This window comes from Artemia franciscana, chromosome 11, assembly GCF_032884065.1.
Source record: "Artemia franciscana chromosome 11, ASM3288406v1, whole genome shotgun sequence".
NCBI classification, from domain to species: domain Eukaryota; kingdom Metazoa; phylum Arthropoda; class Branchiopoda; order Anostraca; family Artemiidae; genus Artemia; species Artemia franciscana.
The window spans coordinates 15,602,920-15,630,185 of NC_088873.1; the positions used below are offsets into that span (position 1 = coordinate 15,602,920).

The 27,266-nt window shown below is 35.1% G+C and overlaps 1 protein-coding gene across 5 annotated transcripts in view; it reads right to left on the minus strand.

Annotated features, from left to right (window-relative positions):
* The window catches only part of LOC136032870 (microtubule-associated serine/threonine-protein kinase 3-like), a 217,535-nt gene that overhangs the window by 166,790 nt on the left and 23,479 nt on the right, over window positions 1-27,266 (minus strand). For 3 of the 5 annotated variants that reach the window (XM_065713283.1, XM_065713284.1, XM_065713282.1), the window contains exons 2-3: window positions 18,738-18,936; window positions 13,367-13,495 (exon numbers count right to left, since the gene is read on the minus strand). In XM_065713283.1, the coding sequence (XP_065569355.1) occupies window positions 13,367-13,495; window positions 18,738-18,881 (273 nt within the window). In that variant the 5' untranslated portion in view covers window positions 18,882-18,936. Of the gene's footprint in view, window positions 1-1,118; window positions 1,730-3,302; window positions 5,903-13,366; window positions 13,496-18,737; window positions 18,937-27,266 lie in introns of those variants that run through there. The other 2 variants (XM_065713285.1, XM_065713286.1) reach the window with 2 other exon arrangements.

Here is a 27,266-nt window from a genome sequence, read left to right on the forward strand (position 1 = left end):
AAAACAAAGCTCCTGGTGTCACTTGTCTCTCCTTCCTATTAAATTTTTGACTTTGCTCGTAAATTGCCTCCCCTCCTCCCCACCTCTTGTGCCGGTAAAAATATGAGTGAAATCTTGTATATTCAAAATGAAAACAAATTTCTTCAATAAGAAGGGAGCTACCACCCCACAGCCCCCTTATCCATGCCCAGTTGAAATGAAGGGAGATTATAAATTAATTTCTAGCTTCATACTCCCCCCCCCCGACTCTTTTCTATGTTTATCAGAAAGCTTATGGATAGTTATACAATTTAAGCACTAAAATGAACTTTTTGTGGCATCGATCGTCCATTCCCCACCGCCCCTCCCTCATAATAGCTGATGCACAATTATACATCACTGTACATAATTTTATGATACATCAAGTGAATTCACTTAGTCAAACGAAGCTTTAAATATAAATATCTATATTAACTATTGATCTGCAACAGACTGCGAATTTTTTTAGAAATGAATGCACCACCATGCGCTATTACTTCCTCTGAATCTGGGAGGCTCTATCTATAGTATTTAAACACTTAAATGGAATGGTTATATCAAAATTTTACCCCAACAACAGTAGCAATTTCGCCCTCTTTGGGGCAAAATAGTAGTCTGGGGCCAAAAAATTCTAAGAAACACCACTTTACAGTGGAGCAACATTTTGACCACTCAAAACAGCACTAAAACTTGTAATTTGCTTTCAAATGAACCCTCTCTCGCCTTTTTAAGACCATCTGTTCGGTGCGATCACCCTGAAAAAAAATGAACACGGATCCGTGATTTTCTCCTCGGGAAAAAAAAAAGAAAATTCCCCATTTTTGTAGATATGAGCTTGAAAATTCTACAGTAGGATTCTCTGATATGTTGAATAGTATGATTTTCATCAAAATCACGCGCAATTTTGGGAGCTTTTCTCCCTTTTTCGAAAATTAGGCAAAGTATAGCGGGTCTGCATACAAAATCGGTCTGCAAGCTACAATTATTCTACATATTATGAATTAAGAATTTTTTTTCTTGGGATTAACCTAACTTCACTTCTTGGTTGTGGTGGCTACAAGACATTAGTACCCTTTTCTTGTATTTGAATGTAAGCTTACCTTACACTTCCTTTCATTATTCATATGAGTCTAGTCATAATTCTGATGAAACACAATAGAAAAGAAATCACAACAAAAATGAACTATATTCAACGAAAGGATTTTGGCACATTAAACGGTATTGCTAAGTACAAGAGAAAAACATGCAATAAAAAATTTCTACTTTTACGAAAATATAATCCTATTTAATTTGAAAGTATCAGGAATCTGATACTCTCTCACCCACAATACACTTTCAACGTCATGGTCAACAAAGCATAAAAATCATGAAATCTAAGTAATCTTGCTATAATTAAATTACTACAAAATACACAGAATAAAATTACATGCATATCCTTTATACGTTTCTCTGTTCTTATTTCTCAAAGTGAGAATTTGTTTTAATTTGCTGGCTTACTATAAGATAATTTAAAAAATATTATTCAGTCAATGAATAATATCTGCCTCTGCTTAACCTGGCAGCTGATTACCCTAACACCCGCGTTTCAAATCAAAACTTTACAACTTGAGTTCTACCACGGCTAATATTACGCAAATCTAAGCCTTACCTTACCTGATATTACCCATCTTTGCCGAACAATTTTTAAGAACCACTGGAATTAGTTTAGAGGATTAGTATGGAACTAGTATATGTTCAATAGCATTGATTAACTGCAAAGTGGAAAGTTCTTGAGAGGATGAAGAAAAAAAAAGTCAGTTGGATGATAGAACAATTACAACGGATAAGATCTTACCTTCGATGGGACATCGAAGAATGTTGTATATTCGCAAGTTTTACGTAGTTAAAAACATATATATATATATATATATATATATATATATATATATATATATATATATATATATATATATATATATATATATATATATATATATATATATTGTTAACCCTCGATAGCAAATAAAAATCAGATTATCAATCACAGGACTATAATCGACTCTATAATTTCTATTTTATCAATAACTTATGATCTCTTCTATAATTATATATAACCGAATTAAAACAACCATTCTACCCACCAGTCACAACCAGTTTTAGTGAAAAAAGAAACAAAAGCAAAAAATACTTGGAAAACGAATTCTGAAAAGCAAAAAAGGAAAGAAAGCGACTTCAATAATGAAATGTTTTTTTTTTTTTTTTTGCACAAGTTCGTTTCATTTGATGAATTCAAACAAACATATAATGTTAAGGAAATTGTCAAGTTCACAAACTTGTGTAACAATAAACTGGTGCTAAAAAAAAACAACCTTCAAATTAAGTGCAAATAGCACTTTTATGAAGCATCAGACCCACCCCCACCTTCAGGGGATATGCATATTTGATCCTTCTCTCCCCGAAATATTGGTTATGATACATCTATTTTTTGGTACAGCAGTCTTAAAGGAATGAGCCGGATAATGGATTACTATTTTATATAATTAATTATTAACATTCCGGATTTTTCCAGGTAGAGGGGTTCGCCAGACGTATACGAAGGCAATTCTTATGGAGGGCTGCATCTGAAAACAGTGATTAAATTGTGCGTTACATAGTGATTATAAAAAAATAGAAGTTATCCGTCAAGGCATGGGTCTGGAATTGACGCCTGATGGTATCGGGCACGATTATTTCACACCTTTTTTAGTGGAGGGGGAGGGGGTTAAGGATGGTCCTTATAGGGAATCCTCCAGCGCATGCAGACAGGGACGCTGACACGGAGGCCTTGTCTTTCCCAAAATCTTAAATTTCTTGAATTTCCGGGCACTTACTCAAAGAACATACTCAAGACTTTGGATCTGCAACATCAAACAATAACCGGTTGTATACGGAGATAATTAGCTTTGGCTCAGTGGAAATCTACGTTATAGGCATATTTTTATTAAATATTTAATGTATAGAGATGGTATTTTGGCTAGGTTAGGTTATGTTAGTTAAGGTAACTAATATAAGGCGTTCTGGACGGTCTCCCTTCTATTATTTTTTAATGTAGTTTCAATAATTTTGTTACTAAAGTATTATATTTTCAGCATATTTTGGTATGTTTCATTAGGATTAACTTCATTCTAGAGTGTGTACTAGCTAATAAAGAAGTACCAGTTTTTTTTATTACCAGCTTCCCCAAACATTTAGTTATTAACCCTCCCCCACCGAAAAAGCCCTTGTGTACGGGCTTGCATACAAGTATGTCTGTTTAGTAGACTTACCGTTGGACAAAGGTGCCATGATGGCTGCTGCCCAATCAAAGGAATTACTAACTTTCTAACTCGAGTTGCCCGTTTGGGCATTCCAACTTGCTCCATCTTATCCACTGGCTCCATTTGAAAATACCCAAATTAAACCACTGACACGGCCTTGGCATTCACAACACAGCGTAACACTAATAACAACTATAAATGCATTTAATGGCAAGTCATTAAGAGGACAAATTTATGGTGTGCTTCAGGTGTCAAAGAATTAGTTATCAGACACGCAGAATCACTTATCTTCACAGTTTTTCACTCCACGGAGTTTATCTTCAATCTTTATTTGTTATTCTGATTAATTCTGATTAATCTTTCAGAATAACTGATTCCTGTGTAATTTCCAGTGAACGAAAAATTACCTTTCATATCCCCTTAGAAGATTGAATGACCTCTCTCGGAGTCAGGAACAAATTTCAAGATGTTTCTTCAAGATACTCACTTCTTCAGTACTTTACTAAAAGAATGACCTTGGAGAATACCTAATTCTTGTGTAATTCAAAGAAAAGGTAATGTGTGGTATCACTCTTTTGGTCTACGAATTGATCCGAATAAGTAGTCTCCGTCAGTAACGAATTCTTAAGATACTTCCGCGGACAGACTTTCAAAGAAGCACTAACAATGACAAGAATCACATTTATAAGTCTTTTACTAATTAGACTTCTGTTCACGTGTTCACAGCCTACTGAGGTTTCACAACTGGTGGCTTATGTCATTTTTTTGACAAACGCAAATTGACAAAATATACTGCTGAGAAAAAACCAAAATGAAAGTTGATTATTTTCAAACAAGGCTGTTACAGTTAGATAATTACGAAATTAACATAGTTCTAGGTTATTGTTTATAGAATTGTTGATGAGTAACGGAAATGCGTTGTATTCGTATATTTAAAATAAACGCACTTGTAGGATTACCTAAAAAGATTGGACAAAATCAATTTAAATATTTAGTTAATTAATAGCTCGTTTAGTCGTTTACGAACACTATAGCCCCGAGCTTAATCAATTTCAAAAATGAATCAGCATTTCTTCAACGATAAACATTTTTCTAAAAGTTAATTTTGGCCACATAATTGTTGTAAAGAAAATTTGCTATTAAAAATACCTAATATTTCAAGTGCACGAACTGATTTTAAAAAAGCCATATCACCTACTAGAACTTATCCAATCATCGTAAACCCAAAAGGATATCACTACCTAAGACAGTATGTTTTCACTACACAAATTCATTATAAAGGCGAGCAAACACAGAACGTAAGACCAGTTCACATCTTGGTATTTCAACTCACATAGTTTACTGGCGAACGAAATTTTACGACTGAAGGACTATTGTCCCGAGCTAGAAGACTTTGCCAAGGAAACTATCCAAGAAAATTATGAAGCATTCATACCACAACTAAAAAAACGGGTTAATCACTTTCAAAAAGTACAGAAAATCTTCCGCGTTTGCAAAAGTACGAATAATAGCCACAGAATGAATGCGCCATAAATTTAAATGAAATTATAAGTATAGCGCTTTGACACTCAATACATGACGTCACATTTCAAATATTCACCAGTAAAAACCACTTTGCACATTAAGTGACAAAAAGAGTTAACTATAGAAGAAATAAAGTTGGATAAATGCGTTGCTAACTGCAGATGAAGTCGATTGGTATCCAAATTTCAGTGAAGGAACAAACCAATTTGTTTTAGCAATTCAGAAATCAAGAAAACATAGTTATATCCTGAATACAAGGTTACAAGTATTACAAGAAAGACATCAATGGACAAGTCAATAGACCAGAGCCTATTATTCGCCTAAGCATTAAACTTATTACCAGTTTTAAGAAGAGTTTGGGACGGAAATTTTAAACTTAATCCTTTTCGGAGAGGTTTCAAAAATAACTTCTTGGATTGCTAAACATAAAGCTATATCTGCGCGGACCTCAGATTTTTTTTTTTTTTTTTTTTAAGCAACTTAACACACTCAACACTCACAGCATAATGTACTGATTCTGGATTTGAAACATCCACAGAAAATAACTTTGTTCTTCCTAAAAAATTTAGGTTATTCTGCAGATTTCCTATCTGCAGTAAATAGTTCGTATACGCAGTAGGCTGAGAAATAAGTTGAAATTAGCACGTTCAAATCTGAATATCAACTTAAAGGTCTTCAATACACTAGAAAATAACTGCAGTGAATAGTGCCAAAAGATCAACTCATAATATTCAAATATTGTCTTATATATTTAGAGACCTTAACGTTATCTTCGTCAGTACACAAAGTTCATGAAGATTGATTAAAATTGTCTGACACATTTGATTAGAGTTCTCTTGTGCCAATGGCTAAAATTAGAAGTACTTCCACGGCACAAAAAGTATAACTAATTGTTGTGACGATATTTATCTAAAGAAGAAAAAGTATGCTCTAAAATTGCCAATGGTTGCTCTGGGAGAAGGCCAGGGAACGGTAAACAACCAAGGATTCAGAATTCAAGTCAAATAAGCAAGCAGGGAATACAGCTTGAAAGTATGGTAAATTAAATAAAAAAATAAAAATAATACGACTCTACGATGGGTGATCTCCGCAATTACTAATTTATTTAAAAATCACTTTTTCCAAAAAAATAGTTTTTTTAAAGCAAAGTAAAGAGCCATATTAAAACCTAGGAAATGAAGTTATATGGTAGATCAAAATGAAAACGAACAGAAGTTTCTATCAAATTGATAGTAACTGATAATTGATATTCATTTGGTAGCATCAAAAAATAAATAAAGCAATTGAAACAATAAATAAATAGAGCAACAGAATAGAAACTAAAATGACAACACACTAAACTTAAAGATAAGAGATACAGCCAAAGATGAATATAATTATCCCCAAACGAGCACAAATTAAAATGAATAGCCAAATAAAACTTAAAACGAACAAAATCACCACAAACAAAGGTACTGATACTACCCCCTAAAACTTATAAAGGCCAAAGGGTGATGCGCGCTGAATTGAAAACTATTTGTACTTCGACCCGTTTGTCTTTATTCGCCATAACAACAACACAGCAACAAGAGTAGTATCAAAAGGCTAAACTAGATTTACAAATAAGAGTGGTGCTACTCTCCTCCTCCCTCCCAAACCCTCTAAACAGCTAGGGTATCTTATGTATTATACTGAAAACGATATGTATTTTCAACAGTGTGCTTCTGATTTGTCGATACAATGACAAAAAAAGAAGAACCATAATAATCAAGATAGTTGGAGAGAAACAATGAAAGTGGACTGATTATTTAATATGCTATTATATTAATTCTTGGAAGTCTCCGCAATCTCTGACGTTCAATGTTATAATCATAAAATAGAAATTGTTTAAGATATATATGTTTACTAAAGCATATATGACATTTTGGTCTTTAGAAGGTTTAGAAGGGCGGTAGCCCTACACTTGCTTGTGGTAGTATATGTTCGGTTTTAAGTTTGACCTGATCATTCATTCAAATTTTGTTAGTTTTAGGATTCACGGACGCGAATTGGAGAAGGAGGGGCACTTCCTAAATTTTGATTACATCTTTTTTTGAATTTCCCACAAAAAGAATAAAAATGTCCCCCGAGATCTTGAAGATAATAATTTTTGTATTGTCATTAAAAATAAATTGAAGGAAACCCTTGACCTCCTCTACATTTTCTTGAATTGGCACTACTCTTGGTTTCCCATTCCTCCTACCATAGCCCACAAAGAAATCTGATCAAAATCAAAAGATCCAATAAATATTCATCCTGGAGTGAAACACCCCTCATTGCCCTAGGGCAAGGATCGTGCAAATAGAGGCGCGGGCAGATTGTCAACAGTTTAAAGATGAATTTTGTGTGCTTGATAATCATTACTGCGGCTATCCAGAGGCTCAAAACTTAAGGAACCATTTTCCGGTTCATAAGAATCACACATTTCGTTCAGTGTGCGTAGGGGGGGGGTAGGGGGACCAAAAACAGGTCAAAACCTATTTGTCCCTCATCAGTTGGAAACCAGCTCATAACTTATATCGTTCGGTCTTTGCTCCAAGGGCGGCCCAGTGCAGAAGAAAAATACTCCCTCCCCCCTAGAAAAGATCCAACTAAGCAGGGACTTAGGCAGGGACAAGGCCTTGCCCCCACCCTGAAATCATAGATTGCCCAAGTTTCTGAGCACTATTTATTAAAGTTATTAAATAATATTTGACAAAGATGAAACAACAAGCATTCTGCTGAGCATTTATACACGGCAAAATGAACCTAAGGGGAATTATTTTTGGAAAATGAGTGGTGTCGATTCGTGAAACTCAAAAATGAGTGTAATATTATGTTTCCTTGATTGGCGTGACATTTCAGGGTAAGTGGACTAGACCACAGGAACCTGAACGAAGAGAATGAAATTAAAAAAAAAAAATGTTGTAATAATTCTAAGTGCGGAAAAGTCTAAGTTTTTTATCCTAATCTTCTTTAAAATTGGGCATAAACACATTTTTCCTTATCAGCTCAAAACTTCCAAAATTTTCGTTATATTGATTCTTAGCGAGAAAGATTCGAATTTTTACGCTGATCTCCTTTATGAATTCAGGTCAAATAGATACTTTTTCCCATATAAGTTCAAAATTTCAAAGATGTTGTCACATTGATTGTTGTGAATTTTTCTATATAGAAAAATTGTGGAGAAAGATTAAAAAATTTTCGTGCATATTTGAATTAAAATATCAGGTCATGTAGACGCCTCAATTAAATTTCCAGGACCAAGGCCACAGCTTCATTTGCGCTTTACTGAAAACAAATATATTTTAAGAGTTTCCTCTTTTAAATTATAATATTAAAATCAAAAATCGCCGATACTTTCAGGAAGTAATGTAAATATGGTACACGGTAATGTAAATATACACACAGAAGTACGTAATTAATGCAATTAAAGCATCGATCTACTTTAATCAGTTCTTTCCAGTAGTCTTGATTATCATGCTAATTTTATTCTTTTTTTTTGTAAATGTCTTGACAAATAAAAAATACTCGGTTCGAAATGGCTATCATTTTCATCTAAATTCAAATGAAACTAAAGCCTTTCAGAGGGTTTGACAGGAAGAGGGGGTAGCATTTCTCGTATTTGTATATTTTGATTAGTAGGCCCATATCGAAAAGGTGCGGGACCAGATTGTATTTTCTGCTGGGCCCTCTTCTCTATGTATTAAATATCTAAATAGAATTCGGATTCAGTATTCAAAAATATATCAAATTTTACATTAACCAAATGTCAAATAATAAACACATTAACAAATCTCATCCAACAATGCGAACACAAAATAAACAAATTTTTGCTTATTTGAATAATTCATAATCTTTCCATTTCCATAATTTTTTCAGCCCGTCAGGTCTACCTTGCGCAGGGTACACCCATATCTGAAAACGAGTTTCGTCCGACGATCGGTCGCCACATGGAATAGCTTGCCGTCAGAGGTAATCCTGGAAAATCTTTCCCTTAACGTGTTCAAGAGAAGGTATAACAAATACCTCAGTGTTGGAAAATGAGGTAGTTACCAGGACTAGCGGCATATCATCACCTGTGATGGAGCCGTTCATTTTGATGGCAACACGGGGCCCTTTAAAATGCAGAGCCCGAAATGTTTTCAGTAAAGCACAACTGACCCACCTGGCCTTTAGAGGGTTAAAGGGGTGGTAGCCCTACTCCTGTTTGTGGTAAGTTATGTTTATTTTAAGTTAACTTTATTTTTATTTCAGTTTCTGTTTTTTGTTTTAGTATTCATTATTCATCTATGCCAGCATCCGTTATCAGCAATTACGATTGATTTGATAATCCGTTTTAATTCAAGTTTGTTTTAGGTTTCATTTATTCATCAATAGTAATTTCTATTCGTTTTAAATTTTAACTATTACAAAACCTCCTCATCCTGATCGAGCAGAATTTAACTGTTTCTGCTCGTCTTTGGGGTTTTAACATGGCTCTCTATTTTTCTTTGAAAACTTCCTTTTTGGTTAGCGTCGATTTTAATAAATAGTGGAAGGTACACCGCTCTTTACTTAGCGATGCCTCCGATGAAATTAATTGTTTTCTCAAAATCCAAACATGTACTTCTGCATAATCAGATCAAACCCCATATTTCGAGAAACGTGTAGAGGAGGGAGGTCTTCTCGCTACTCTTACTACGAAAGTAACGATATAGCTTTTGCTTTGAAAACTTTGCCCTAACCCCCAGAAAAGCTACATCCCATTTTATTAAATTTATCACCTGAAAATTTGCCCTCCCTTTCCAAAACATATCTTGCCCTCCCCTCCTTAAACAAGTTCCCGTGAACGTACGTAAATAGTCACTCTGTATTGGCCATATGCGTACCAAAAATCTGTAAACAAAATTTCACAAAACAGAACTGCAAATGCCCTTTTCTACTCACCGCAACATTAACCAGCCATTTATTTATTTGGAATGCTGTTGCCAAAAAAAGACCACAAAACCTCTAAGTGAACCCAGAAGTTTGCAATCAAGCAAAAGACAATTATTGTTTTCCCGATACTTAGAGTCAAAGGTTTTTTAATGAACCTATGTTAATATAAACAAGTAATTACTACCGAATCCAGAGCTCAGTAATAATGCTCATACAAAATTAAACCATTCGCAAATGATGAAGGAGCGACTTCAAGCCCAACCCTCTAAAAGAAAAACTAAGGTTTCTAAGTTTATGGGAAATAAAATACAAACAAATTAAATCAAAATCGAAGCAAGACAGCAAAGATTAACAGAAGCAGCTGCTTGAGGTTCTGTCCGAAAAATGGGGCTAGCAAGTGATGCCAAATCTTTGAAATAAACTATATCAGTTTTCCGAATACAGTTGTACGCAAAAGTTCAATTTGTACCATCTGAACCGCAGGTTAAAAATTCTCTTCAAAAAGAAGACAATTTCAATACACTAATACTTGAACAGGTAAGTCCGAGTCAGAAAGGAGCAAGTAAAAGTGAAATGGGCTGGAAAATTTGTCTAGTATCCAAAATTTTTCAAATGTACAGCATTGTGCTAGGACCACTAAATTTTACCAAAAAAGGTACAATTGTACTATGCTGACAAGGCTGGTGCTAGCTAGTGTACTATTACAAACCTCTCGAAACGTTAAGCCGCCTGAAGCCAACACACTGTCAAATATTCTTCTCAACCTCACCATATTCAAAGCTCTGGCAATAAAACATCTCCCGAAAAGACCCCAGAGGTTTCGAATCACTGTGTTGGGGGAACGATTCTTTCGTTTGCACAGGTCTTTTTTTCTTTTTTCTATGCGACCGATTTCAGTTTATTTCTAGAGATTGGTATTAATCTAACCTCTTTTTTTCGGAATGCGTAGAGCTTAGGCCGGATTGATGGATAAGTCATTACAATTTTGAAAGTTGCGTTTCATTCTTGTTTGGGGCTAAAAAAATATTGATTCCACTTGTCCTTCAGCCACAGCCTACAGTACGCTAGCCCGAGTTTCGAAGTTTATGGATCAGAGGACTATCAGAATTCCTTCCACCAAGCTTCCGTTTCGTCAATCCATATTTCTACTTCTGAATGGAAAGTTCCGTGTTTTCTTACAGAGGAAAAGGAAAATCGGCTAATGACTAAATAGGCAAATTGGACCTTCGATGAAGCAGATTTCGGAAAGTGTTTTCAGGCGGTATTATTGAACACACAAAGTGGATCTGCGGCCGCTCCAAATCATGCCCCATTTAAGGTCCAAAGGGGGGCAGTGGCTTTCCTCCTCCACGCACTGGCAAATTTTTAGCAAAAAGGAAAGGAAGTGGCACCTGATTTGAACGAGAATCTTACGAGGATTTCCAATCGGCTTTATTGAAGGGGAAAAGCGGGGCTTTGGCCCTAAAAAATACTACCCCATGTTATCAGCATTACGCCAATTGGCAAGAAATAAGCGGAGAACCAAAGCACGTCCACTGTCACTTTCCAATCTCCATCCTTAGTAGAAACATAGACAATGCGGCATCTTGTTTGAACCAGGATTATACAGGAATTTTTAGTCAATATGACTGGAGACATGAAGTGGCCTTCATCTATCTACAGTTTGCGTTATAACCGCATAGAAACAAAGTGGGCCCACAGTCCCTAAAACATCCTCCCCCTATTACCAGCAGTTTGTATTAAAAGGGCAGAATTTTTGCACCTTTTTTCTGGAATCGTACTAGGATTTTTAGTCAGTATGAATGAAAAACGAACTGGTGAACTGTTCGAAGTAGAGCCACGCAAGGATTTCAACATGCATTAATTGGGTTGAGCACAAAGTGGAAACTCAACCCCCCAACCCTTCCACCAGCAACTTTATAGTAGAAAGGTAGGCAAGTGGCACCTTGTTCGAACCGGAATCATAAAAGAATTTCCAACTAGCATGATTAGAGGCACAGAGTATGCATGAGGCCCGCACCACCAACTTTTCAAGGCACGCCGAATTTTTTTTCTGTGATCGACTTGAAATTTAACAGGCAAATCCTTTAGGCTTATGGAACATAAGAATGATCATTTCTGGAAGACTATTCCTCTTCTTTAACCTTTGCATGAAAGTGTTCGAATTCACTGGTGATTTTACAGGAAACATAACTTGGGCTAAAGAAACAAAGGTGATGGATTTTTTGGATGGCACGCCACTTTTGAGCCCCACTTTTCATCCGAATTAAATATTCCTAATGCACTTGAAATTTGGTACACAGACCCCAAGAGCTAAGCAGACTTGAATCAAATTTTTTTTTACCATTTGCCTTTAAGGTCCGTGTACTGTCGCGTTGTTTGCGGATTTCTCCTCAGTAAAAGAAAATGACTTGTAAGAAAGAATCGCAAATCATGCTAATAGTTATGGGCGTGACGTTACATACTTGTTCAACATGGGTGGCGAACATGGTTGTAACTCAAAAGGCACTATGCGTCCCGGACACTACAGGTTAACAAAATAGGGTATCAGCAACAAATCTCGGGAAAGGCTTGGGGATGCAGCTGAAACATCTAGCTAGTGTCAGTGAGGATATGCTTCGGGCGTGGGGGAGGTCACTAAAAAAATTATGTCTCTCATCAACCTAAAGTTTTTGCACAATAGGTTCTATGGGAAATAGAATCTATTCACATCTAAGTAGCAGCGAAAATCAAAAGATGCTCTGAGGCATAAGGTTATCGAAATGGCGTATCTGTAATATCCCGGGAATGGCTTGGTATATGAAGAAGAAAGTTTCAAAGAGTATTAAGAGGGGCGATTTGACTCAAATCTTGATCTGGAAGGAGGGGATACAGCAGGTTGGGGTACAGGAGGTAAATGGCGAGTTTTGGGATTCAGGTATTTATCAATGGAATTACTGTTTATATTTATGTTTGTCATGTGCGATAAATTATTTGTCGTAAATTTTAAATTAAAATGTATTTTAGTTTGTTAGAAGTATTAGAAGTGAGAATTGTTTCATTTTAACAAATGTTAGTGGTTACAGTACCAAGGAGTAAGTGAATCTTTCTCTCATTCCTTTGGTTTACCATATTACTTTGATTGAATATTAAAGAAATAATCAGTTATAACCTTTTTGTGGTTTTTGAAATTTTGTTTTTATTTTCATTCATTAGCATAACTTTGTTGATGAATGAAAATTTTGCCTGGAAATGTTTGGTGGGACAAGAAGAGGGCAATCAAGATTTTTCTCCGCGCACAAGAGAGGCCGGAACCGCCAGTGACCAACGCATAGCTACTTTACCGCCTGTTGTCCCAATCAGTTTGTAGTTAATTTTAGAGTTATTGGCAGTGTTGATACTAAAAAATAAATTGCATTGATGACAGAGAGAGAGGGGGAATATAATAGGAAAGCTGATTAGAGTTATCTCGAAAGCGTAACAATCCCCGTACCGAGAGTTTTTAAGTCATCATCTCCCCTGTTAATTTTTTGCTCAGTTAATTTTCAGGCCAAGAGTTAATAGTCAAGATTTGAGTTAAGAATGGAACGCCTTAGTTACTCATTAGCGACGAAGGAAAGATGGCGCTCCATGGAAAAAAAAAGCAAACCAACCTGTTTATGAACAATGCTTGCAACAATTTCCTTGGCAGCCTTTATTCGTTCTTTTTCAATCGGACCAATGGACAGCTCCGATGGATTTATGAACAAAAACTCTATGGGTGACAGAGATTCAGGAATAATCTAAAAATAAATTTATTGGAATACGAATCCCAAAGAATCACTGGATGAAACGAATACAATTACTTAAAATAACCAAAATACAAAGCAGAATATATATATATATATATATATATATATATATATATATATATATATATATATATATATATATATTAAAAACATGAAAATGAAGGGGACAATTTTTAAAACATTGTTATCGAAAAGGGAATTTAGATGCACAAGATGGTATCATAGAAATTACCAATTTAGTATAAGACCAAAAACTTTAGTATAAAAACCATCATTGAGGTCAGGTTTTCAACTTCGGGTTTATTAAGGATTCAAAACTTTATATTTACAACTTCTCCTGCTTCTCCAATCAGGGCTGACAAAAACTAGCTATGTTCAACATTCTTCTTTTCAAGATGTGTCTTCACATTTATAAACCAGCATTTTTAAAGATGGTCTATAGCTATATTAAATATTTTCAGGGCCATCACATTGGTAATCAAAACAGCATATAAAGCAGCTGTCCGTATATGTCATACTAAGATAATAAAATATCTCAGATCAAATAGTTATTTGATCAAAAGCCGTCCTAGCCGAGTCGGTTGGTGCGCTAGATTTGGGATCCTTTGTCTGAAAGAACGCGGCGCGGGTTCGAATCCCAGTATACCCAATTATTCAGTTTGGCGTGACTCTGTAAGCATAGCCAGTGTGGACCCAGCTCTAAATGGGTACCCGGAGAAATCTGGGGAAGGTAAACAGGAAGGGTGTGCGAAATCACAGGATGGTTGGCGCCCAGCCCCCCATTGCACTTCCTGGCTGAAGGGCCAAGAAACGGAAATCAGCACCGCCGGTAGGGACTGTAAAGTCTAATGCCTTATCCTTTTTTTATTTGATCAAATACCTAGGGCTGAATCAAAACCCAGTGGATGAACAAATCAAGTTATTACATTTACTTTAAAGCAAAAATAATCTAACTTACTTTTCTATACCCATGTAATCAAATTACATTGACTACAAAAATCAATTTAATTCACAGCAAAGAACAAGAGCCAAGAGCTCATATGGCACTTGTGACGAGGTTGGAACCTAAAATTAGACTCGGTACTAGAATTATGCATTTTGGTGTTCTTTGTTTATTGGCAATTATTACAAAGATAAACTTGCAAATTCAGTGTTCTTGGTAGTCTCTCTTGTACAGTATTATGACATTTGTCCCACCAAGTTTAATCCCGATCCCTCCACTCTAAGTATTTTTCAAGATTTCCGGTTTCCCCCTCCATCTTCCCCCAATGTCATCAGGTCCGGTCGGGATTTAAACTAAGAGCTCTGAGACGCGAGGTCCTTCTAAATATCAAATTCCATTAAGATCCGATTACCCGTTCGTAAGTTAAAAATACCTAATTGTTTACACCCCCCAGATGGTCTTATCAAAGAAGCGACTATTTCGAATTTAATCTGTTCCGGTCCCTGATACGCCTGCCAACTTTCAGCGATTGCTATATTCATCATGTATCTAGTTTTAGATCTTTTTCATGTAAAAATTGGGGTGGTTCGGGATTCGAACCTGAGACTCCTCGTACTCTATGTGAGAAAATACCCCTACACCAGCAAGCCACACTTAAGAAAAACAATCATTTGTTTTATCGACAAATAAAATTCTTCTCAACTATCTCGTTCGCTCGCTCCCCCATGGTCGAATCGGGGAAGTGATATTTCTAATTTAAAAGGTTCTGGTCCCTGATACGCCTGCCAACTTTCATCGTTCTAGTTTATCTGGAAGTCCCCGAACTAACAAAACCGGGACCAACAGACGGACAGAAATTACGATCGCTATATCTCACTTGGTAAATACCAAGTGCCATAAAAATACTATCAAATTGGGCATGAGGTATAGTTTTTTTCTCTTTTTGCAGTATTTTGACCAACACTCACCAAAACTGACACACTCTAATTTTATTTTAAATTTCTTCAAAAACAATACAACACAAAAACCAACATTTGCAAGGTCTTGTTTTGAAGATATTAGACGTTTGGAGACCTTTCCAACTGAAAGAAGAGCTTACTTATAAAGGACCGTCGGCAGACTAGACGTTTGGTAGAAGTTTGTGTCCTACACCTTGTGGAACGTTCACATGGAACACAATTTACTATATTTTCAAAGCTTAAAGAAAAGCAGAAAATCTTAAAGAACAAGGAAGTCCCAAAAAAATTTGGAATGGTCTCTGTTCCAATAAAACAAATTTAATGATAGGTTGCAACAACTCCGAGACAAAATTGATCAGTAACACCTATGCATAAGTGGCAGTTGTCAAATGAAGCTTCCATTCCATTTATCTTTGTACATTGATACGACAGCTGAGAAAACTCTATATCACTAGTGGAAAAACTAGCGAAATAGTCAGTGTTTTTAAATCCAGAATTTCTATTGTTTAAAAAAGGCTCAATTTTTCGCGCGGACACGAAAGAAAAAAAATTAGTGGACAAACAAACAACTAGTCCGAAAATAGCATTATATGTTGAGGTGCCAGAGTTGAGTTTTCATGAGTTCGGAGCTACTCAACAATGGACTACCCAATTACTTTGGTGGAAATAGAACACTATTTGCAAATTATATAAATAAGATGTTTCGATTTAGATCTTTGTATAGATATATTAGCTCCGGATGAGTAGGGCAGACGTCCTCATGTTTTCTGAAGACTAGAACATAATTCACAATTTATTGAAGTACAATCCTCATCCTTATTTTATACAATCCTTATTTTAAGCAGAATGGTTTTATTTCTCAGAATACCGAAAAAAAATACAATCTTAACCAAGATTACTGACAAAAACACAAATGGCAGTGGATTAACAGTTTAATATACATACACTGATATTTATAAGAAAACGGGTTGTAAGAATTCAGTAGAGTCAAGGAGAGGCTGAATTTTTGTTACAAGAACATCTTGCACAAACAAAGAACATCTTTAAAACTGAAGCTTAGTTTTAATGACAATTGAATCTGGTCGCAAGGCCTTTGCAATGGAAGCGCGACCTTAATCAACGAAAACAAAAATTAAATCCAGATTTAAGTTGAACAATCAATTGATGTCCTCGTCACCAAAAGAGCAATGTCAATGAGGGTATATTATCTAATTTATTGAATTTTATATTAAAACCAATTAGAAATATAACGTGATTGCCCTAGCCTTTTGTGTATATTTATCATAATATACTATTTTTTTGCTTTTAGAGTAGATTTGAGACATCATGAGTTTACGCAATGCTGCTTAAAATAACCATTACTAAATGTGCATGAGATTTATCTCTACTCAAAATATCCAAGATTACTTTTAAAAAATACCCAATTTCTCACGAACTACCTGTCATTTTTTCCTTATAAAGTTGCCAAAGACCCTTTTTGAAATAAACATCCAAAAAATTAAGCAACAGAAGAACGATGTTTTAAACTGATAAATTGAAAACAATATTTTGTTTGGAGTTAATGGTGCTTCGAAAACTAGTTGTTTTGCGGTCAAAGCACTTACAAATTTATTTATAATATTATCAGATTTGTATGCTTGAAAACACTTTCTTTGCCTAAAAAACATAAGTAATAATACCAAATCATGCAGGCTAGCACATTGGCTCTTAAACTAAGCGATGCAGCACCTTGGGTAACCGCAAGCATGCACAAAGGGTGCCACAACAGCAGCAAAGAAACGTTTAACTTAAACTTAAGTCACTGTCAAAAAGAGATATGTTCAACAAAATTATTCTAATTTTGCACATGAAGGTAAAGAATATTTCAAACGGAGTGATTTTTCTATTTAGCCAGGGTCATTCATAATGAAAAAGATTTGTAAAAATAAATAAAATGAAAACGCAAGTGCAGCTTCATATGTAGTCAGTTTAACATTGCTGGAAAGCCACGCATTTTTACTGAGACGCAGACTAAACTTAGCATAAAGGATGTAAGTGCAGGTTCGTCAACCACGTTAAATGCAACAAAGATACCAAAAAACATTTTTTTAAAAGGCCTTCAGCTACAAACATATTAAAAAGTAAAAATAGGAAAAAAAGATTTTGAGTGATTGTACACCCAACTCAAAGATCTGAAATTCTTTAAGACTAAAATAAAAGCGTGTGATAGCCATGACATAAAAACTTGTACGTACTTTCTGATAATCAGAGCTATGTGGTGGGTCTTATGTTCGCACTGAAGCATTTAGTGTCGGTAAAAGTTCTTCATCAGGTATAAATACGTTATGATTGTCCCATTCTTTTATTTTTGGCCATAAAATTTCATTTTTCCTGGACTGCAAGCCATTTTTTTTCCTTTTTTGTGCATTTGGAAACATGAACATATTTTTAAAGCCTTTTTTTGATTTCTTTTATATTTTTGCTCTTTTGTAAATCTTAAAAATATTTTTCGTTAGTTATGCAACTCAAAAACCTTTAAGGACATTAAAATATTCAGGATATATTCTTGCAAATAAGTTTACTTATCGTATCACGCCTTCTCCCATCTAGGAGCCGATAGTCACTCTGCAAACGGCTAATCAAAGACAAAGTAGTAGTGTGTAAGAGTCTATATAAAATGAGTTTTATATCACACACCCAATCTGCATTTCATTGGTTCTTTTAAGTGATCTTGGTTATTATTAAGTTTTTCTTTATTTTATTGATGTTATGAGGATCAAATACCATAGCTCGAAATAAAAGTTGTTTTCGGTAAAGTGCAAATAACATTCACTTTTTAGAGGGCATAGGGGCGTTAGCCCTACTCCTGTCTGTGGTAGCTTCTGTTCATAGTAATTTCACTTGATTATTTATAGTAATTTCAGATCGTTTTGGGTTTTACTTATTTAACAATTACATTCGTTCTACCTTTGAATTACTATTTGACTTTATTTCTGCTCGTCTTAAGTTTATTGCAGCTCTTTACTATCTTCCAAAACCTCTTTTATGAAAGTTTTTTTTTAATTAATATAGGAAAAAGTCATCATGCTTGGAAATATTTTGTTCATGTATGAAACAGAAAGGGATTTGGTTCATCACTGGTATAAAAATAACGTTTGCAAAATAAATCTCCCCTTCCTCCAAAAAAAAACTTTGGCTAAAGACGCCTTTGCGAGAACGGATGGTGTTTTAAATTTTTTCGTATATCATTTTATAGCTGAGAAAGAAAAACAAGCTGCATATTTAACTCATTTCCACGAAATAAAGATGCTAAGTCTCTATCAGCTCACATATAATGGCAGTTAAAGCATACCTGACAAAGATCCTGGAATCCTTGGACTTTAAAAATATCCCACAACGAGAGAGCCAATGGTGAAGGAGCTGTTGGAGCCGAGGTTGATCTTCGGATGAGAGACCTGCTCCACCTTCTAAATCCAATTCCACTGTCAGATGACATTGTGAAACAGAAGCATCTTCAATCAAAACTATACATAACATCAGGATTGTGAAACCTAAAAAAGAAGAGTAATAACAGGTTGCTTCACTATCAAGAATAAACGACCAATCACTGCAATCTAAAAAGGATAGCCCTTTAGCCAATAAAAAGTCGTTCCTCTTTAAAGAAGCGTTGGGTGACAAAAACATACATTCAAAGATAGTAGGTAGCCATACTCTGTTCATGGAAATATATACTTCGTTTTTCCTAGAATTGATACCGTTGCGTTGTTTCAGATTGAGGTTAAAACTTCTTCATGTATCCGAGCTAAACTATATTCGTATTTTCGCTTTCCTTTTTATGGCAGCTTTTGTTCTGCTTCTTTCTGTTTGTTTTTTTTTTGTCCAGAATGTATTTAAGCCCTTAGCGTCTTGGGCTACCTCTATGCTGCAGGACATTGACTATATCTTTTTTTTTTCAATTATTTTTATCGACGAAATAGTCGACATGGTAAAAAGTGACGTGTCTCCTATTTTTTTGTTTTCAGCTTCATTATGCAGAACGGATGATCGTAAGAAAGTATAAAGGGTTCAGTCAATTGCAAATTTAAAGTTACGGTGTCCTTTTAAGGGGTGAAACCAGTGAGAGGTCAACCAGCCATCCTTTGTGCCTGTGGGGTCCCCAAAACCCAGCAAGGCATCCGATCTAAAGTTTCAGAAAACCATTTTATTCAGAACAGATCAAAAAGTAGAAAACAATTCCTCCGTGGGTGATATGACTTATACAGCCCCACAGGCAGGGGCACCAAGCTTTGCAATAGCCAATTTAAACACACCCTTCTTAAATTCATTTTTAACAGAAACGCTGGCATGTCATATCTTATCGAAATCAGGATTTTATAAGAATTTTGCTCTATAAGGTTGCAGGATCCAGGGGCCAGAGCCCCCCTACATGTATACAAGTTTCAAGGGTTGAGGATAATTGTAGTGCATTTACTAATGAGTATGCTAAGATTTTGTTAGTTTTTAACACTGCTAAAAGTGAAGTTGTTGATCTTGTTATAACACGAAAGTTACGTCAGCGATTAGCGCATTTCTGAGTGAGACCAGTGTGAGCTCAAGACTATCTCTAACCAACCTTGGACTGTCAACTGCTTCCAATTTAAAATAGGAAAAAACACTGGTTCGGTATTTTCCTGAACGGGTCTGCAAATCACCCTGAGTAGTTTTACCTTCTAAGCACCTGCATAACCATTGTATATTTGGAACGCTTTACTCTGCGTTCGTTATTTTATGTTCTGTCACTTATCTAATCTGAATCATGACTGCACTTTTTTGCACTTTCTGCCTTGAGAGCAAAATTCAGGAGTCTTAATAAAACATGAGTTTGAGAATTCATCTAATACCGTTTCTGTGCAAATCGTCCGATTTCGGCGTTTGCTGAACCCTTATCACAATTGACTAAAAAAAAGTCGTTCTTACGAAGCGAAATTTAAAAGAAGCAAAAATTATTGCTTCGTAGATTGCTCTAGATGTATCTACAAAAATAGCTTAAGGTAGGTAGGTAGGTAGGTAAATTTTTATTTAAAACCTTTATATCATATACATATCAATTAGTCACAAAAAGGCCGTTCTGGCCTGTAATAGCAACTACATTCATGTTACTTTAATCATCAATAATACTAACTCATTAAATGCACAAAAAAAATGTATATATAAACATATACACACATACACATATAATAAATATATATATATACATATACATACATAAATACATATACATACACATACAAATATACATACATTGCTCGATGATTTGTTATTGATGATTTTAGCATATATATATATACATATACATACACATATACATACATAAATACATACACATATACACATACATATATACATACACCACTCCAAATAATTACTCAGATTTGAAAGATTCTGGATAGCCCAGTCTCTTTCAATACGCTTCCCTTCACCATCCTGATCATTTATCATTCAAAAAATGCATTTTTAACCGGTGCTTAAGCTGTGGGAGACTCTCTGACTCCCTTATATACTCTGGGAATACATTCCAAATTGTCGTGCCTATGTGTCTTGTCACATGCCCCGATCGCGTTTTATTCCTTACCTCATTAATCAGATCATTTCCATGTCGGGTAAAATACTGATGGTAAAACGAATTATGTTTAAAATAACTTCTAAAAATTTCTGGTCCTTAAATAAGCTGATGTGTGATATTACCCAATATTTGTAACATTCTCAAACTTGCGCTTAACTGAAAACACAAAACCGATCCCCAAAACCAGGATGATCTCTTTGGAGCAGAAAAATTTAAAGTACAGTATAGATAATAAAAGACTAACATATTGGGCTTTCATTATTCTTTCACAAGTCACGGCATCAATGACTTATAATATACAATTATAGTTTACTAATTACTAAAGTAAGCTCAATTTTCAGTCAAGTGCTAGTTTTTAGCAGTCTGCAAATATTGGGAAATATTACAAGTCAGTTCATTTGGGCTAGTTCTGCAGAAGCATCTTGTGCAAACTGAAAAGCAACAAGTTTCAACTTAACCTTTAACTTTTACGAGAAAAAATATTTCATTGATTTTTGCTCGTTTATTGTTCTTTAAATATACACTATTTAAGCTACAAAGTGATCTTTGTCCAACTTAGGCTATAAAACTAAAGAAATAGACATGAGTTTTTGTTAAAATAGGGCATTAAATATGTGGTTTCCTTCATTCCTCCTTTAAACTATCCCATAAGCTTTCTGCAACTTTGTTACACAAATAAAGAGTTCGAGGGGTATGTTGTCATTATCACCGATATTTTTGAGACATTGCATATGAAAAAAAAAAAATAATTATTTTCATATTGAGGTTTCTATTATACAACTAGACCCTGGCTCCGGGCCGATAAGAGAAGGTAGGAGGCAGCAGGGGCAAAAAACAGCAGCACGCCGCTGGCAGGATCTTTGTTGACCGCAAACATTGTTGTTTTTATCAGTCTTTCTCAAATCCCAGCTTTAATTTACATGCGATTTGGGCCTATTTACAAGTTAGGTACTTCGCGAGTCACTGGATAGACACTGGTATTCTTTATTATTTATCAAGAAAAGTAGAAATCTGGTAGAAACAAAATGGCTGTGGGATTTCAGAGCCCTTGAATAATAGTTGAAATATATAATAGCTATGTATTCCTAGTAGAAACAATTATCAAAACTAGTAGCATATTTTTCATCGAGCAACCAGATCTGCAAAACGTTCCAAAGCTGCCAGTAGCGGAATTCCAAAAGCTGCCGACACTTTAGAAAACTAGTAGCATATTTTTCATCGAGCAACCAGATCTGCAAAAAGTTCCAAAGCTGCCAGTAGCAGAATTCCAAAAGCTGCCGACACTTTAGAAAACTAGTAGCATATTTTTCATCGAGCAACCAGATCTGCAAAACGTTCCAAAGCTGCCAGTAGCAGAATTCCAAAAGCTGCCGACACTTTAGAAAACTAGTAGCATATTTTTCATTGAGCAACCAGATCTGCAAAAAGTTCCAAAGCTGCCAGTAGCAGAATTCCAAAAACTGCCGGCATTTTAGAAAACTAGTAGCATATTTTTCATCGAGCAACCAGATCTGCAAAAAGTTCCAAAGCTGCCAGTAGCAGAATTCCAAAGGCTGCCGACACTTTAGAAAACTAGTAGCATATTTTTCATTGAGCAACCAGATCTGCAAAAAGTTCCAAAGCTGCCAATAGCAGAATTCCAAAAGCTGCCGACACTTTATCAGCACAACTTGTGTTTGACAGCTTTGTTTAGAGCAAAAAGTATTTTTATACGTAAAATTTGCAGAAAAGTTAGCAAATATAGCTTTCAGTTAGAAATATCAATAGTTTTCTGTACCAAAATTAACAATATAATCTAATTCATGGGCAAGCCATATAATAACCATAATATCATACTCCATAATTTTAAATGTATCATTTTATCAGAAGTACTGCATAATATTTACTTTAATACTGCTACTGGAGTATAGTATTCAAAGTCTTCAAAGTATTCAAAGTAAGTATAGCTTACTGATGTTATTTTATGGATGGAGTTGTACACTCCAATGCTATTGTTAATATAAAAAGAATGCATACCCAACTGCATACTTGATACTCATTGATCACTACTACAACTATATAAAGCACCATTAAATTTTCCAGGAGAACAATATTGATTGGCAGCCCGACAGTCACATGCATTATGAAACTATGATATTAGTTTTACCCGAGTCTAAACTCCAAAATAAACAGAGAATTGCTGCTACATTGTAGCGTGGCTGTTTTAGGCTATTGATCCTCCAAGTTCCAGCTTTCCCATTTGTCTTAACTGTATGTACACCTTATAATAATAGCCCTTTTAAGATTTTTTCAATTGACGAATAAACAGTTTTACTGTTTGTAAAACGGCACGGCTGTTTGTGCGAGAATTTGGCAAATATTCATTTTCAGTTGAAGAGAAGTGGAGTAAGTAAAAACAGAAGGATAACAACAAATTAAAAGTAAATTTTCACATAGCAACATTGATACTAATTGAGATTTTAGTTTGAACAAGCTTTAAAAAGCAGCAGCGTAAGAAGAGACACATCTCTTCTTGCAGAAGAGAAAATATACATACATCGCTTGAGAAAAGATATTTCAGAAGAAATACAGCATCTGGTAAAAAAAACAAGAATATCAAAACAAAAACAGCTCTTTTTGTTTTGTAGTTGCTCTTATTTAGAGTTATGGTCCCTGCTGGATCGAATAACTTACAGTTCATTACCACGAACTGTTTGATCCATCTTCAATCACAGATATCCGGTAGTAGAGTAAAAAATAAAGCCCAACCGTTGGTAAAATAAATAAGTCTGAAAATAATATAAAACTATACAAGGAAACAATCTGGAAATAATAACTGAATTTTTACTTTCGGCATTAATATACAATCGTTCATGAATCATGTTTTGGGGTGGCTTCCGTTTTAGTCAACTATTCCCTGTATTTGAATATAATCTATAGCCTAATTTTGTCTCATTAGAGGAGCAGAGGGGAGGGGCTACAATTTTTACGGTAAGAATATTGTATTTAGAAAAAGGTTTTGAGTGGTAAATCCAATTCTAACACAATTTCTTTTAAGTCTATTGTTTTATCTCAGGATTAGCCTTCATACATAGTTAATAATTGCTCAAGCATTAGAAGTTGTGAGGGAACGCCTAGGTATTTAAACAAATTTCCAATGTCCTAATTTGGGCAGAATATCTATTCCGAAAATTTCATTCAAACAAGTTATCCAGATAACTTCGAAGACCACACTGCCTCTCCATGACGAAAGTAAAACAGTTCAAAATAGGGATGATACCTTTTTATTGACAGTGAAATATAAAATTATTTAACTGGATATTTCGAACACATATACAGTGTTCATCATCAGCAGTAAAACTAAAAGTCAGCAGTAAAACTTTTTAGTTTTACTGCTGATGATGAACACTGTATATGTGTTCGAAATATCCAGTTAAATAATTTTATATTTCACTGTCAATAAAAAGGTATCATCCCTATTTTGAACTGTTTTAAGTTATCCAGACCGTAAAAAGATCCTAGACTGCAGTTGAACCACTCAATCAAGCATGAACGCTGGCCAAAAACATTGCAGGGGGGGCACCAGAATAGCAATGGTGAGGAGAAGAGGAGGAGGGGAATACTTTTGAGGATAAAAGGCTATATGCAAAATAAATTTCCCAGGAAAAAGGAAAAGTATTCAATTTTTACATACCAATGAAACAAAATTAAACAAATTTTTAAATAATGAAGATTCCTGGCAAAAAGGTCAATTCCTTTAATCCGTACTTATGTATTATACCGCCAACATCCAAGAAGTGAAGTTATGCTAATCCTAATGAAAAATACCACGATGGAAATAGAATACTATAGAAACAAATTTGGGATATTTATTTGCACATTAGGGGGGGGGGCTGACTTAAAATAACATAAGCCCCATCCCCACTCTTAATTAATGTGCAAATATTTAGCCCAGATTATATAATTGTTTTCCACTGAGCATAAGCTAATTGTTTCTTAATACAGACAGATAAAACCGGTTTGTTCTCGAATTTTACAGAGCGTCAACTTGAGTGTTGGCGGTATAATACATAAGTACCCTTTAATCTATCACGCATTCAATTATTATGTATTTTAGATTAATATATTATGTCCAAAACCAAGAGTAAAAGAAAATAAGACTCAATTGCAAAAAATAAGAAAAAAAGTATCATCTTAAAGGGTCTACTTAATTCCTGAATAAAACGACGGTTATATTTTTAAAGAGCATAAAAATATTCCCGAGTGGTATGTTCATCTAATTTATAGCTCGATAAGGAAAATATCTTTCCCTTTATCACGAGATCCATCCCTCTATCTCTGCATAGTAGCCTACCATGCTTTCCCTTTTTCATTTTAGAATAATTTTTCAATCTAACTCTCTTATATTTTCAGGCCTTTGAAATTAAAGAGGATAGCAAAAGAAAACAAAATTTAAATTCACGGTCCAGCAGTCTAAAATAGGCCTCTTTGCATCGATGCTCAGAATTACACTGAACGTAAACGCGTTCAAATGAAATTCTTTACCACGAGTCATAATAGAATCTTTGATGAAACAGTATAGTCTTATAAACATTATGCTTCTACTAGCATAGGAAGAGAGGTCAGTAATTCAATGATCTATGTCTGGTTTTTGATGTGAAGTAAATAATTGAGACAAAAACGTTGGAAAGTAGCAAAAAATTATGTCAAGTTAAGTGAAAGTGATAGTTACCAGGGGGGGATGGTCACTAGTAACAAATCATTAGGGGTAGCAACCATGAACAAAAGGGGATTCTTGGGTAACCGATTTTTTCGAGAAGGCAGATTTTTGGGGAAATCCCCAAAAATTCGGGGATAATGGAAGCACTGGTATTTTCAGACAAAATCTAGCAACAAATTATACTAGGCCATGGAAACTGCCAAGTAGCATTGCTACTATCCTACCCCTATTTTTGCATGCTAGAGCACAACTTGTGTTTTGACAGCTTTTCTTTGACCAAAAATTTGCTTTATATATAAAAATGGTATAACAAAATCTGCCAACAAATTTGAAAACTGCCAAGTAGTATTGCTACTACGCCACCCCACTATTTTCACGGCGGCGAGCAACCTTCATCATCAAGAAGAAGTGTCACCATTTACATCACAGCTGGGTTGGTAGGAAAATCTTTCCCCTTAGCTTTTATACCATCAAACATCCAGAAGGGATTTGGAAGGTATGTCTCCTTTAATCCAGATTGTTCTGATAATGAAGACCTGTGCTCTTAAATACAGACTAACCAAACGTTTTTAGCCCTTCAAGCTGGTGGCAAATTGTCATGCCTATCAGAGGTTTTAGCTCCAACCCCACCCCTACGTGCGCTGCCATCCTATCACCCAATGCATTCAGTAAGCCCTGTGATTGTGCAGTCACTGTGAGATAGGATAGTCGAACCAGAACAAGTACAGCCACATCCCAGCACCACCAAGAAAAAAAGGCTTTAAGAAAGAAAGGAGGGCAGAACAAAAGTGCTCACTGATACATCAGTGAAAGCTAAGATCGAAGCTTCATTTGCTAAACGGAAGGGAAAGGAGATGAGGAAAAGAAAAAATTGAAGCAAGAAAATTGAGAAAATTGAAGCAACAAATGCAAGAAAAACAAAGAAGCAGGCTGTGAAGAGATTTAACGAGAAGACAGCACTAAGGGTGAAAATGAAACTAAAAAGGCTCAGACATTGACTGTTGATTACAACTCAGTTTTCTTGGGTAAGATAATGAAAAGGAATGTGAACTTAGTTTTGATTAGGTTGCAGTTGGCAACTTTGTAAAAGTCATCTATGAGGGCTATTAGGGAGAAGGTGGAAGCTACTACAGAGGTCAATGTGGGGACTACAAGTGGTTGGAGAGGTAACGTGTGAAAGTGGCTAGAGCAACCGGATCATATCTACTACATGAGAGGGAATTTAGGGTAAAAAACCCCTGTACATGAACAGTGTGTGATCTTGGACAAATGTTTTGACTAAAATGTATCTTCCCTAAACAAGGGCAGCTCAAGTTCAAGTTCCTTTTATTATCAATAAAAATTTTGGAACTGATAAATTATTTTAGTCTTGGAACTGATGCAGATAGTCAGTATTGGCTTACTACAATCTTAAAGTCAAGCCTATTTAAATATGATTACTCTTTTCACAACACATGTCAGTGATTGAATCTGTCCCTGATATTGACATACTTCAATTTTAAGATTCTTTGTCTGAGATCGGGCAGTAGCCTATTTTCCAAAATTAGACTTAAGCTAGAAATTTGCAATTACAACTAGGC